This window comes from Eleutherodactylus coqui, chromosome 1 (assembly GCF_035609145.1).
Source record: "Eleutherodactylus coqui strain aEleCoq1 chromosome 1, aEleCoq1.hap1, whole genome shotgun sequence".
NCBI lineage: Eukaryota > Metazoa > Chordata > Amphibia > Anura > Eleutherodactylidae > Eleutherodactylus > Eleutherodactylus coqui.
Window position 1 is genome coordinate 34677685 of NC_089837.1, and position 15853 is coordinate 34693537.

Sequence of the window (15853 nt, forward strand, 5' to 3'; positions counted from 1 at the left end):
TGCTATTTCCACAACTATGTAACTATAGTCAGCTGGATACATTGTATCAACACCAGAATGTAAACAGATAACATGATGTAACAGTGCTACACACCACACAGCAGGGCTAGGGCAGGGGATTTCTGGGTCGGACCTCACCAACATACTGATGGCTTATCCTGGGATATGCTACCATTATGATTTCCCAGCCAACCCCCTTAGGCTAGGTTCACACAGGGCGGATTTGCCGCGGTTTGTCATTGCATAACCGCACTGCGGCAAAGCCGCTGCGTTTGCAGTGCAATGCAGCACAAATGAGATTTGCCAAAAAGCTGTTCTCACAGGGCTGATTTTTTCTGCACAGCCGCAGTGCGGAAACGCAACTGCGGCGCGGCTTTTAAAAGATGCAGCATGTTCATTCTACGGTCTTTTCCGCAGCGCTTTTTTGTCCATAGACCTCTATGGACGCAGCCAAATCCGCGGCAAAAACACGGCAAAAAGTAAAAAAGCGCTGTGGAAAAAAAAACGCTTGCGGATTTTTTCGCATAAAAATCCGCAAGCCCAAATTAACCTTTGAAGCTGTTTTGCCGGAGAAGCAGTTCTTTTGCGGCAAAACCGCAATGGAAAAACCACGGCAAATCCGTCCTGTGTGAACCCAGCCTTAGGCAGCTTTCAAGCAGCCGAGAAAATCACGCGAGATTTGTGCTTGGCGAGATGCACGAATATGAACCCCATTCTTTAAAATTCTTTTAAGTACTCATGCAAATGCGCAGCACAAAACTAATCATATCACGTTCTAACTTTTTGCTATCCCCGGAATGCATTACCCATTTTTTTCAAGGGGACTGTAAATCCCATTGCACAGCGCGTGATATGCACGTAAGTGCGGTGCAAGGTTTCCCATTAAAAGCAATGGGAAACACTTGCTCATCCTCTAACGTGCCTGAAAGCTACGCCGGAGAATCACGCGTTTTCCGCGGCGTTTTTTGCGCCGTTTTTCCCGTGTTTTTGCGCGTTAATTTCGGAGCACAACGTGAGGCGTTGCATTTTTGCAGCCCTCCATTGACAATCATGGGTGCATTAAGAGAAAAATAAGGAGACAAATGCAACTGACAGTTCCTATGTGAAAAAACCCCATAAAATGGAAAAAAAAACCCAGATGGACAAGAACACATTCTATACTAATTGCTCTTGAGAAAAAACGCATTTTAGCGTCGCAGGGAAAAAAAACGCAAGTGGGTAGGCACCCTTACCTGAAGTGATGGGAAAAATGCCTGGCATCTATGTTTAAATCGCACACTGGTGAGCGTGATATCAGGCCAAGCGTCACAGCCCGACAATGCACTCGCCCGTGTGTATTAAGCCTTAGGCCGCTCTACCACAGGGGTTAGTAAAAATACTGCGTTTGTAAATGCCGCGCATCTACTAGGGCAGAGCTGCTTTGGGGGACATTTAGTCTGAGGATTTGCCTGCTTTTAGTACAGTAACAACGCAGGCAAAGAAATCCGATGACATCACTACTTTCACCCCCCCCCCTCCCTGCTGGGTTCAAAAACGCGGTAAAAGGCTACAGACAGCGTCCTACCATGTTTTTGACCGTGTTGTATTCCCCCATTGTACAACACATTGTATTTAAAAACGTTGCAAATAGAACAGGCCGGGTTCACACTGGATGGCTTTCCAGTGGAATTCTCGCAGATTGGTCGCACCGAAAGTCCATGAGAATTCCACTGAAGACCCGCAGCTGCGGCTTTTGGAGCGGCTTTGCTGTTGGCATTCCACTGCGGCTTTCTCTCCCCATAGAGAGTAGAGAGACCACTACAGAAAAAAAAAATCGACATGCTGCGTCTTTAAAATCCGCGCCGCTTGGCCCTTTTGGACGCAATGGATTGGCTGAAGAGTGTAGATTTCACAAAATCTCGTCCACGTTGCTGGCTAATCCTGAGATTAAGAGACGTGTGCAGAATTTCCATGAGGACAATCCTCACAAAAATTCCACAGCAAATCCGTCCCGTGTGAACCCAGCCGCACCGCTTGAAAAACGCCACAATTGAGTGCTAGTTTGAGAAGCCCAATTGAAATAAATAGAGGCATTTAAAATGCTGTTAACCCCTTGAGTGGCACGCCCGGAAATTTTCCGGGACGAGCTCCACTGCTCATAGCGACATAGCCCGGAAGATTTCCGGGCTATGTATCACTATGGGAGCTGCAGAGCACAATGCCACAAGCTGTGACAGTGTGCTCTGCCTGCACAGACCCACAGAGAACAAAGCAAGGGCTTTGAAAAACCAGCAGAAGATATTGCCGATCTGCCAGCAATCTCCTGCTTCTAAGTCTCCTGCTTTGTTTACGGGTTGCCATAGAGACCATCGGCTTGTCAGAAGCAAGCGGATGGTCTCTGTGGCAGGGAGAGCTTGGTGCTTGGCTGTCAGAGGACAGCTAGGTACCAGCTCTTAAAGCAGAGATCAGAGAAAACCTCCGATCTCTGCTGTGTTAACCCTTTACATGCTGCAGTCTATGTGACTGCAGCATGTAAAGGGCTGTCACCATCAGACCCCCGGAATGTGATCAGGGGGTCCTGATGGGTCCCTGTGGAAGTCCCCTAAAGGGACAAAAAAAAAGTTAAAAAATTATAAAAACACTTGTCTCCCTTTACTTTGTAAAAAATCAAAAATACAATCACACATGTGGTATCCATGCGTCGTACTGACCCAGAGAAGGAAGTTAATACATTATTTAACCCCTTAATGACATGGCCCTTTTTTTTCTTTTTTCCCCATTTCTTTTTTTCCTCCCCCCTGTTTAAAAAATCACAACTTGTCCCGCAAAAAACAAGCCCTTATATGGCCATGTCAATGGAAAAATGAAAAAGTTATGGCTCTTGAGACGCAACTGCAAAACTAGTTGAAATTCAATGATTAGACCATTTAAAAAAACCTGCCCTGGTGGGCACGACAGGGTGGTAGGAAACCCGCCACTCAAGCGGTTAAAAGTGGGCTGTGTGACAGCGGCCTCAGGGTACGTTTACCCCCAGCACAGAATAGCCACAGGGCAGAATTCTGCATTTCCATATGCAAAACAGAGTCAAACTCTGCACTGATAATGTTTAACTGGAAATCAGTAGCAGATTTCATAAGATCCAGCGCTCCTCTCACATCTGAAGGCTGGATAGGCATCATCAAAAATCACTATGTAATGCATTACTGATGTATTGCAGTATATAGTGTAAGTTTTCAAATGATCGCAAGTTCAAGTCCGTGTGGGGACTAAATAAAAATGTAGACTAGGATTTAATAAAAAAAATGTTAATAGTAAAAAAATATATTAAAAGTTAAAAAAAACAACATTTCCCCTAAATAAATCTAAACAGTTATAGCCCCGACATATTTAGTATCAGCGTGTACATAAAAGTCTGAATTATTAAAATATTACAATATATTGTGGAGGCTGAAAAAAATAAAAGGATGGAACGCCAGAAGAAAAAAATCACCAGGAAGACATGTTTCCTAAAAAAAGGTACCAGTTAGAGATGAGCGAGTCGAGTAGTCTGTTACTTGAAAATATCAATGCTCGATCGAGCATCAGGCTTAAACGAGCCTGCTCGCTCATCTCTAGTACCAATAAAAACTAAATCGCAGGCCCCCAAAAAAGGAAACCTTACACCGCCCATGAAAAAATGTAAACTTATGGTGTATATTAGAGATGAGCGAACCTACTCAGCCACGCCCCCTTTTCGCCCGAGCGCCGCGATTTTCGAGTAGTTCCGTACACGGGCGAAAAGATTCGGGGGGCGCCGTGGGTGAGTGGGGGGTTGCAGGGGGGGGGGGGGGGGAGAGAGAGAGGGCTCCCCCCTGTTCCCTGCTGCTATCCCCCGCTCCGCCACGCCTCCCCCCGCCCCCCCCCGGCGCCCCCGGAATCTTTTCACCCAAGTAGTGAAGTACTCGAAAATCGCTCTGCTCGATCGAGTAATTACTCGAAAAGAGTATATTCACTCATCTCTAGTGTATATGCATATGTTGAGAACCACCACCAGTGGAACCAGAGAGATGGTATCCAATGTATTCCAGTCTCACACTCCTGTATATAAGTGTGTTAAACTCAATATTTCTCACACTTCCAGTGTAGAGCTGAGCTTTGGGTGATGTTTGCATTCAAAACCTGATGTTACCAGCAATATGTTCAGGACATCCGGCAGCCACATGTGTTCCTCTCATGGCGCCTTCCAGCAGGATAATGCTCGGCTGCACACACAAGGGGGTCACAGGAAGCCCCCACAACATTGTCACACTTCCATGGCCGCACACACAAGGGGGTCCCAGGAAGCCCCCCCCCCAACATTGTCACACTTCTGTGGCTGCTGGTAGCCAGATTTATCACCAAGAGAACACGTATTGGACCATCTGGGACATCAACTTCCACAGCCACGAGTTTGCATAATCTAGAGGCTCAGTTACAGCATATGTGGAGCAATATGCCGCAGGATACCATGCAGAACCTGTATGTCTCCATGCCCATCTGGATCACATCTTGTATATAAGCTAGAGGTGGTACAACAGGGTACTAGAGCCTCCATGCCTGCCCATATCACATTTTGTATCCAAGCTACAGGCAGCCCAACAGACTACTAGACTTCATGCCCACCCATATCACCTCTTGTATCCAAGCTAGAGGCGGTACAACAGGGTACTAGAGCCTCCATGTCCCTTGTATCACAACTAGTATCCAAGCTAGATGCAGTACAACAGGGTAACAGAGTTTCCATGCTCTCCTGTTTGACATCTTGTATCCAAGCTAGAGGCAGTACAACAGGTCACTAGAGCCTCCATGCGCTTGTATCACATCTTGTATCCAAGCTAGAGGTGGTACAACATGGTACTAGAGCCTCCATGTACACCCGTATCACATCTTGTATCCAAGCTAGAGGCGGTACAACAGGGTAACAGAGCCTCCATGAACCTGTATCACAACTAGTATCCAAGCTAGAGGTGATACAACAGGGTACTAGAGCCTCCATGCCTGCCTGTAAGACATCTTGTATCCAAGCTAGAGGTGATACAACAGGGTACTAGAGCCTCCATGCCTGCCTGTAACACATCTTGTATCCAAGCTAGAGGCAGTACAACAGGGTACTAGAGCCTCCATGCGCTTGTATCACATCTTGTATCCAAGCAAGAGGTGGTACAACATGGTACTAGAGCCTCCATGTACACCCGTATCACACCTTGTATCCAAGCTAAAGGCGGTACAACAGGGTACTAGAGCCTCCATGCCCCCCGTATCACAACTAGTATCCAAGCTAGAGGTGGTACAACAGGGTACTAGAGCCTCCATGCCCGCCTGTATCACATCTTGTATCCAAGCTAGAGTCAGTACAACAGGGTACTAGAGCCTCCATTCCCGCCTGTATCACATCTTGTATCCAAGCTAGAGTCAGTACAACAGGGTACTAGAGCCTCCATTCCCGCCTGTATCACATCTTGTATCCAAGCTAGAGTCAGTACAACAGGGTACCAGAGCCTCCATGCCCCCTGTATGACATCTTGCATCCAATTTAGAGGTGGTACAACAGGGTACTAGAGCCTCCATGCCTGCCCGTATCACATCTTGTATCCAAGCTAGAGTCAGTACAACAGGGTACTAGAGACTCCATGCCCACCTGTATCACATCTTGTATCCAAGCTAGAGGTGGTACAACAGGGTACTAGAGCCTCCATGCCCACCTGTATCACTTCTTGTATCCAAGCTAGAGGCGGTACAACAGGGTACTAGAGCCACCATGCCTGCCCGTATCACATCTTGTATCCAAGCTAGAGGCGGTACAACAGGGTACTAGAGCCTCCATGCCCACCCGTATCACATCTTGTATCCAAGTTTCCTTCTATCCGATAACTTCTAGGGGAGGGATGTTACTGACAGTGAGTGTATGTAACTACAGGGGATGCAGTTGCACCCGGGTCCAGGAGCCTTATGGGGCCCATAAGGCCTCTCTTCTTCATACAGGGAGCCCAGTACTATAAATAGAGCATTAGTTGGGGGCCCCGTTACAGGTTTTGCATTGGGGCCCAGAAGCTTCAAGTTATGCCTAAAAGTGTGTGTGTGTGTGTGTGTGTGTGTGTATATAATGTATATATACACACACACTCCTAGTTCTAGGGGAGGGATTGTATTTGTCAATGAGTGTAATATAAATCGTGTTATTTGAGTGTATAGAGTAATATAATCTGCCCCCGGCCAGGTCCCCGCGGTGGACACTTTTCTTCTACTTTCTATGGCTTTTGATTCATTTGTGTTTGTTGCATATTCTGTATCTTCTGGGATATATCGATACGTTTAGCTGATACATGGTTGTGTTTGTTGCATATTCTGTATCTTCTGGGATATATTGATACGTTTAGCTGATACATGGTTGTGTTTGTTGCATATTCTGTATCTTCTGGGATATATCGATACGTTTAGCTGATACATGGTTGTGTTTGTTACATATTCTGTATCTTCTGGGATATATCGATACGTTTAGCTGATACATGGTTGTGTTTGTTACATATTCTGTATCTTCTGGGATATATTGATACGTTTAGCTGATACATGGTTGTGTTTGTTGCATATTCTGTATCTTCTGGGATATATCGATACGTTTAGCTGATACATGGTTGTGTTTGTTACATATTCTGTATCTTCTGGGATATATCGATACGTTTAGATGATACATGGTTGTGTTTGTTACATATTCTGTATCTTCTGGGATATATCGATACGTTTAGCTGATACATGGTTGTGTTTGTTACATATTCTGTATCTTCTGGGATATATTGATACGTTTAGCTGATACATGGTTGTGTTTGTTGCATATTCTGTATCTTCTGGGATATATCGATACGTTTAGCTGATACATGGTTGTGTTTGTTCGGGACGCCTGCAGAGATGTACTTCTGTTGTTGATGTTTTGCATCAGCGATTTTCTAGTCGGCCAAGCAGCCCCCCAAAAGCAGTGTTTATGTTGTGGATAACGTGTTCGTTACGGGCGTAAACAGACGAACATGTCTGCACAACCACAAAACATGGCAAACAGATCCAATTGATTTCAATGGGCTCGCTCTCATGAGCATATTTCTTACACGCAATTCCTGAGAAAATATATGACCTGCCTTATCCTTCGTGAAAGCTGATATAGACGTCTATAGCAGGATACAAAAATCAAAGGGGATGGTGTAACAAGGAGGATGCTGCAGGGACAAGGAAGAGGGTGCAGGGACAAGGGGGAGGGTGGGACAAGGAGGATGGTGCAGGGACAAGGAAGAGGGTGCAGGGACAAGGGGGATGGTGCAGAGACAAGGGGAGGGTGTGACAAGGGGGATAGTGCAAGGACAACGGGGAAAGTGCAGGGACAAGGGGAAGGGTGTGACAAGGGGGAGGGTGCAGGACAAGGAGGAGGGTGTGACAAGGGGGAGAGTTCAGGGACAAGGGGAAGAGAGCAGGGGCAAGGAGGATGGTGCAGGGCAAGGCGGAGAGTGCAGGGACAAGGGGGTGGGTGTGACAAGGGGGATGGTGCAGGGACAAGGGGGAGGGTGTGACAAGGGGGAGGGTGTGACAAGGGGGAGGGTGTGACAAGGCGGAGGATGCAGGGACCAGGGGGAGGGTGCAGGGACAAGGGTAAGAGTGCAGGGAGAAGGGGGAGTGTGTGACAAGTGGGATGGTGAAGAGACAAGGCGGCGGGTGTGACAAGGGAGAGGGTGCAGGGACAAGCGGGAGAGTGCAGGGACAAGGGGGAGTGTGTGACAAAGGGGATGGTGCAGAGACAAGGCGGCGGGTGTGACAAGGGGGAGGGTGCAGGGACAAGGCGGCGGGTGTGACAAGGGGGAGGGTGCAGGGACAAGGGAGATAATGCAGGGACAAGAAGACAGCTGCCTTAATTTGGCTTTAAATTGTCATTCTCTTTCATGGAAAGGGAGCATCACATGAGCGCAAATCTTACAATGCTATGTGTGCAGATACGTGTGCAACAGTATTGCCATCTCCAAACTTGTTCATGTGTAAATATGCTCTGTTGCAGAGAGCGTATTTGCGCATATGTTTGTCTGTTAAAGCCCTAAGAGCTATATATATATATATATATATATATATATATATACATGCCAGACTGCATGCCATTCTATGCAACTCAGGGCAGGTAGTATATATATGTGCAGCGTTTTGCCCACCCAGCACTGTACAATCCAGGTGACCGCCACTGCAGGGTTACTGATGTTATGCCGCTCTCCTACGTGTGGCCGCGGCTGGCACTGTTAGCCCATGGCACGCAGGCCGGTATACTCGGCTCAGACACGTCTCCATACCCCCTGTGCAGACAATGGTCCACTATTACTTCTGACTCATGTTTTGTCTTATCTGCAGACACCTCTGGACTGTGGTTCGATGGCTCCCTCTACAGACCAATTCTTGCATTACATCTATGGAAAGGGCGACGCCGCATCATTGATGCTCATGGTGGTGAATGCAGCGCTAGTGTCGGCGATGCTCCTGCTGGGCTGCTCCTTCTGCAAGAAGTAGGTCACTTACGTAAAAAGTTAATGAGACTATCGGGGCGCAGATATTCCCGCTGTTGGGGTAGAGGTCTGGTGTAAGGGCGTATTGGCGCAGCGTGTTACACGAGCAAATATTGTGCACATAACTGTCAGTGAATAGAACCTATTGATGGTAATGGGTTTCTTCACATGAGCTTATTAGTGCACATTGGCGCAGCACAAGAGCTCATCGAAATCATGGGGTTTGTGTAAATGCGCATGACATACGCAGAAAATCTGCATATTCGCTGCGCATGCATGCACAAAATCAATATAAATACACACCGGAACTTGCCAAATATGCGGGCGTCAGCGCATTTCAGGCGAGTAAACATGTGGCGTATTTGTACAGTTGAAATGCGCCTTTTACTCCACTTTTACAAAATGTCTAGAAAAGGGGGCGGGGTTATAAACATTTATGAAAGGCGACTTTTTAAAAAGTCACAAAATTTGTCGCAATCTACCTATTTTACCGCATGTTACACGCAGAATACCTCCACATTACTTTCAATGGTGCCTCTCACACACAGCGCATGAAATGCGTGCGCAAAAAAGACCGTAACCCGAGCTACATTGGCGTGGATTACATACCTGCACAGGTCGTGTATGGGGATCGTCGGCGCACAACAAGCATGTGATGCGTCGCATACTGCGGTGTGCTCCTGCGCAGGAGATATACCCACGGCGCTCAGGAGACAAACGCTCCTGTGAGAGCGCCCTGACGCCAGCAGGCGGGCGGCGCTCGGAGGGACTCCACACCTCTGGACATACTCAGACATAAAATGTTATGATTTCAACTTTTTACCGTAAATTTAGCAACATCGACCTCGGAAAATTCCTCAAACCGCTTTTTATCAGCGGTTGGGTGCAGATGGCCGCCAGCCGTCCCGGCGATGATCATTCCTGCGCTTTTACGTACGGGAAAGACAGGGCCGCACCTATGTTCCCAATATTTTTTTTCAGACTCCGGCACTATGGATTGAAAAGCCCAAGAAGGAAAAAAAAGGCGTTCATGCGCGACTATGCTCCATAGCGTCAAGCATAGTTGCGCATACGGCCGTCTGAGACCGCCCTCAAGGCAAAATTTGTCCCATCTGCACACTCAGCACTCCTAGGGGGCCTTTCACACAGGAAAGAATTACGCTGCAGGACGCCGCCAAATCCGCAGCTGTGGAATCCCAAGGCTAAATCAGCGCAGATCGCTGAACAGGCGATTTCGACATGGCGTCCATATAAACGATTCGTAATAAGGTTTCTATATCTCAACCGACTCCATTTGCGCGCTCCGAGGGTCGTCACGCGACACGGGTCCCATGTTCTTCAGCTTCCGGTCCTGTCCGTCTCTTCTGACACCCTGTCCGAAAGCTGATTAGTTGAGCAGGACTGATGGGCAGGACTGGATGCACCTGGCGAGCATGCGCAGCAACAATCCCCAAAACTGGAACTGCACATGCACGCTCCAGATGTGATGACAATGGAAGTGAGCGGGGTAAACAATGGCAGAGCATGGCAGGAGCAGCGGGCGAAGTTATGAGCTGGTATAGCTGTCACAGACTGCACAAGCCATGCTTATTAGAGTACTTTGGTCAGATAGGGCCCCTTCTTTAAAAATGGCGACAGGATCTGAAAAGCCCTTTTAAGTATCTTTGTAATTACTTTTATTGCTATTTTCTTCTCCATTCATCTTTAAAACGAAATCCAAAATCCTGCTGATTTCCTGTTACCAGAGGGAAGGCGGTGTGGGAGCTCAAGGGACAGTAGCACTGTCAGAGCTGCGCTCTTAAAGGGGTTGTACCACTATTGCAAATGAACCCCTATCCAAAGGATATCCACAGGATAGGATATAACTTGTTGATCAGTGGTGATCTCACTGCTGAGACCCCTGACAACCTCAAGAATGGGACTCCCATATCCCGCCCTCCTGTCACTGTGGAGGTCGCTACTCCCCCAGCAGTGACTTCAGCATGAAGGAGGCGCTGGCCGAGCATGGGTGGTCAGAGCTCCATCCACTTCAATGGGGTTGACGTGGGTGCTGCTTGGGTATCTCCACGGTCCCACTGACAGTGAATGGAACAGTGGTGTGCTTGTGTGACCAGGGCTTCCGTTTAATCTCCTCCTCACTGCAGGGTTACTTCCCATCCCCCGCATGGGACCCCCATTCTCAAGATCAGCAGTGAGACCCCCACCAATCAGCAAGCTATTCCCTATGCTGTGGATTATAGGGAGGGCAACCGGAGCTCTTGTTATGTGGTCTCCACCACCCAGGAAGACTTTGAGGTTCTACCACTAATGTGATCAAAGTCCTGCACCCAAACGCATATTAACATCTTCAGCAGCACCTCTGCCCCTATTCCTGAAATTCCAGCAACCTGATTGGTTGTTTGGGATTGGCTGATTCAACCTGATTGGTTGTTTGGGATTGGCTGATTCAACCTGATTGGTTGTTTGGGATTGGCTGATTCCCAAGTGCTGATGATGTTAATATGCCACCCAACCACCACAGAGGAGGTAGGTTTACATCTGTTAGAACGTACATCTTGTGTGTGGCGCAATGTAAAATTTGTATATGTGGTGTGTGACGCAGGATCAGGATGCGATGCAGCAGACAGAGTTACAAAAATATGCAGCAGTAAGTTAACCTTTACCTGTCGCTGGCTGCAGCTAACCAAATAATAAAAATCACACAAACAGTCTGTTAAAGAGTCAACGTTCTGTTAGTAGTAACAAAGTAACACTAGTAACTAGTCCATAGTGTCTAAACCGCAGCCAATGTTCAATACTCTTGTGGCTCTTCTATTTATGGTCCTATCATAGTTAATAGATGCAAGCTTTTGAACGATTCCAACCCTTAACAATAGTCCTGTTAATCAAGTACTGGCGTCTCTAGTAGTGTGCACCCCTAAAGCCAATTTGAGGCCGACCTCACTTACATAACTTGCACGAAAATATTAACTTGACCAACTCAAACTAGTCCAAAGTCAGAAGTGCTCCTCTACTGGCGTCCTTGGGGTCCTGATGACCTGAGTCGATGCTTTCTCAAGGATGAGATTCTTTGAACAGGATGCCTCTCCTTTGTCTGACTCCCTCCGGCTCTGGTTCCTCCTGCAACCACTCTCTGTAGTGCAGTTCAACCCTCAGGGTCTTAGCAGTACACCATTTTGACCAGTGGCTGCTCCTTTTACAGTTTCTGTATATACCAGCTAGCTGTCCTAGCATACACGGGCTGTGGTGCCCCAGCAGCAACTCCTCTCTGCAGCTCACACATCCCTCCTGTGCATTCCTATCCACACAGGCCCATGCTGCCGTCCACTGTCTATGGGCCCAATCCCTGTTTTCTGCATCTCTGAAGAACAATAGACAGCACCTAGACTGCAGACAGATGGCATTTGAGTGCTGTCCATTTTTCTGTATCCCCATTGACTTGAATGGTAAGTGCCATCCTTAACCCTTTCCAATCCACTGTCTGACATCTAAAGACATTATGATTTAAGGCTGTGCAGCTCCGATGCTGGAAGACGTCCGTCGGGTTCTCTTACTGTATATTGCCAGCCTCTCTGCTGTCGGAGGCTATCCAACGTGTCACCTCATGCAGTACTGGCTTTAGCCAGCATATAGCGCCGTTGTATAATGGCAGAAAAAGAGTAAGCCCCCTAGGAAAACCAGGATACAAATTGGATTGGAAAGGGTTAAATCACATCCGAATATGGGGCCACGTGCTGTCTGAGTCAAGACCGTTTTTTACTGGACAGCACACGGATTGAAAATACACTAGTGTGCCATAGGTATAATAAATAGTTAACATGTAGAGGGTCCCCTGGGATTTCCAGGATGCCTCTATAGTGAATTCTATGAGTCTCTCGGCTTCAGATCCAGGAAATTGGATGCATCTGGTGTGTATTAATGGAGAAGATCTGCTGGGCCTGATACATAACTGGATGGGGCTTCCGTGTAGATGGAAATAAACTTCTTTCTCATGTTCACGGCTGTAGAAGATTCAGGGGGCCGGTATGTGAGCTGTAGTAATGTATCTTATGAAATGAGTCCCTTCACTAGCGGTGCCTGGAAGCAACTGCTTGGGTGGTGGGGAGCCCCATTCACTATGACTAGTGTAGAGTGAACCAAAACAGTAGAGCCCTGCTTCAGGATGAGCTTTTCTAAAACGTTGGTTTGGCGCAAACGTGAACCTTGGGCGGTTTATCTCGGCTGATCCCATTAAAAAGGTGAAGCAAAGAGAAGTGGAAGAAAGAAAAAGAAAGAATACGAAAGAAATAGAAAGGGAAAAGTATAAGAAGAAAGAAGGAAAAAGGAGAAGACGAAGAAAAAAGAGAAGGCAAAAAAAGAGGAAGGAGAAGAAGAAAAAGAAGGAAAAATGATAAAAGGAAAAAGTAGGAGGGCAAAAAGGAGAAGAAAAAAAGTAGGAAAACGGAAAAAAAAGAAGGGAAAAGGAGAATGAAGAAGGAAAGAGAAGAATGAAAACAAAAGAAAAAGGAGAAGAAAAAGAAAGGGAAAAGGAAAAAGAGGGAAAAAGAAGAAAAAGTATCTTTTACTTTTTTCCCTTATTTTTTTTCTTTTTCTTTATTAACTTTGCCTCAAAACCAGCTCAGAAGTACTTAGATACCTTCCCAGCATTATACAGGGCCTTATCAGATATACACCCATTTTAGGGGTATTGGTGAAATTCGGTTCAAACTCACACTGTGCCAAACTTTTTGCCAAAATTGGGAGAATCGGTGCTTCGACTTGTTTATTGCTATCAGGGACCACTAACCCCCAAAACAGAGGTGATCGATCTTCCTTTAAGACCCCACATATAACCCTATTAACACCTGAGAGTTCTCACATTATAATGACCATAAAAGAATGAAATGGCTTCACTCTCTCTATTCTCCCAGCATCCCCTACTTGTTCAGTGTCTGCATAGAGCTTGCTCTGGTGATTTTCATTCTGGGTAATGACATCTTTACACCGGGCATCTGATAAAGGGAGAACCAACTGCTCTCCCTGCAATACAGGAGCTCGGCTAAATTGTTAGGAGTGTATCTGTTTACAAGTTTGCTGACTGTTTCCAATAATGATCAGAATTGAAACTACACCTCTGGACAATAATACAGGCAATATCGAATGACTGTACAATACCAGTACAGTTAGCTGTGTGCATGCACTGAATAAGAAGAGGATACTGGTTGATTTTAGCTCTGAAGGCTGCAGAATTGTGAATGCAGCTCTGGAGTATAATACAGGGGAGTTGATTAGGGAAGACATGGAGGGTTTTTTAATGGATTTGGTATGAATCTTGAAGAAAATCTTTGCCATGCTGCAACTGGTGACATATTATGGAGACAAGGAGGAGGTAATGGAGCCTTGAAGAAGCACCGTACGGTGGCAGGTAAAGTGCATATATGTTTGTAATGCAGTCCTGCAGGGACTCTGTGTGCTGCCATACAGGACCCTGGACACGGCTAGCTTTAGGTTTAAATGGGCCATAGGGTGTGCCATCGGTAATTTATAGGCCCCACTGTGCCTGCTTAGTAATTTATAGGTCCCACTGTCTGTACCCTTCAATAATCTATAGGCCCCATTGTGCTCCCTTAGTAATTTTCAGGCCTCGCTGTGCCCCCTGAGTAATCAATAAGGCCCCACTGTGACCCCTGAGTCATTTATAGGCTCCACTGTGTCCCAGCAATTAAAAAAATGTAATTAACTCACCTTCATGTCATCCCTAATCCTCTGCCTTGGTATCTTCATGTGGAACGATGCAGGCAATGTAACAACATCATCATGTTGCCTGCATGGCAGAGAAGACATTGGGTGGCAGAACAGGAAGCATTCGGCTTCCTGCAGAGCGGCTCTCATAGTCAATTAAATCTGTGTCTTCAAAACATGAATACGTTTGATGTCAAAGAATTAGGACTGGATTCATCCCACTCCCCAAGGCTCAGTGAACAATGGCACCTACCCGGGTGCGCTGTGTGCTGATGCCAGCCCAAGTCCAGATAGGAGCTAAGTGCCGTCCCTAAACAGTAGGTTGGGTAAGAATGGGTTACCAGGGTATTAACCATGGGCACAAGTCTAATGGAAGCCCTTAGGCGAAAAATTTGGTGGATGCCCCCATTCCACCTCTGGACCAAGACCCCACCTGATGTGTATGACATTCTCCACTGATCACTGCTATGGTGCTTCTTGCTGAGCTTTTACTTCTATATAATACCCAAGCTGATCAAGCTGATCTGCAGTGTAAAGCATGGAAGATGAACAGAACATGCGTAAAACTAAAACTTACTTTGCAGTCGTCATGATATTTCCATCATATAGGATCCTGGAGACTGAAATGATTTAATACAGAGACTTATTTCAGCTTCCATTGGTTTTGTTCATCCTCCATACTTTAGACTGCAGCTCAGCTTGCTGGTGGAGTGAATTTTAAGAAATGTGTTCATTTCCACTACCTCATGTAAAAGGTCATTGCTGGAAATGGTTATCTAAAACACAAGTACAATAAAAGTGCATAAAATAATAAATACAACAAAAATGATAAATAATAAATACAATAAAATACACATTTTGCCATTTTTCAGATATAGGACTAAAGAGGTGAATTTAATCAAGCAGCGAGCGGAAAGGCCTAATTCTGAGCTCAGGAGAGTGGTAAGTGGCAAGTGTTCTTATAGTAACAAGTATCGGCTCTGTCATGGTGACTTCCATCTATTCTTAATACCTACTGAACTTGTAGCATGGACAGGGAGCAAAAAATATCAACCCGGTGAGATGAAGGGTATAGGTGAACTGTCTGCTGTAGAAATGACATACACAGCTCCCAATCCTCTGTGTATACGAGGTTAAATAATAAACTCTGACTGCTTCCCAGCCACCACTAGGTGGAGCTCAGGAGTTTACTGCTTTAATATTGAGTTCAGTGGTGTCTGTATGCTGTGCTGATATCATTGGTGGTGTAAAGTTGGCCATAGCCATATGAATTTTGCCTCCTTTTCCCAGAAAAAAACGAATTGTGTAGAACCCTCTGGAGTTAAGCAGTTTCTTCAGTAGTTGAGCAGTCCCCAGAGTACTTGGGCAGTCCCCTTGGTGCTTAGAGTATTCCCTCAGTAGTTGAGCAGGCCTGTCAGTAGTTGGATTAGTCTTATCGGTAGTTGAACAGTCCCCTCAGTAGTTGAGCAGTCTCATCAGTAGTTAGGCAGTCCCCTCAGTAATTTAGCAGTCCTCTCTGGAGATGAGCAGTCCCACCAGTAATTGGATAACCTTCTCAGTAGTTAAGTAATCCCTTCAGTAGTTTAGATGTCCCCTGAATACTTTAGCAG

At 46.3% G+C, this 15853-nt stretch overlaps 2 protein-coding genes across 2 annotated transcripts in view; one reads left to right on the forward strand and one right to left on the reverse strand.

Moving 5' to 3' along the window:
* Window positions 1–15853, reverse strand: part of NCOA1 (nuclear receptor coactivator 1) — a 559390-nt gene that overhangs the window by 502632 nt on the left and 40905 nt on the right. The window lies entirely within an intron of this gene.
* LOC136620110 (uncharacterized) overlaps window positions 1–15853 on the forward strand; it is a 38269-nt gene that overhangs the window by 1794 nt on the left and 20622 nt on the right. The window contains exons 2-3 of the mRNA XM_066594834.1: window positions 8371–8522; window positions 15116–15185. Coding sequence (XP_066450931.1) covers window positions 8392–8522; window positions 15116–15185 — 201 coding nt within the window. The 5' untranslated portion in view covers window positions 8371–8391. The remainder of the gene's footprint in view (window positions 1–8370; window positions 8523–15115; window positions 15186–15853) is intronic.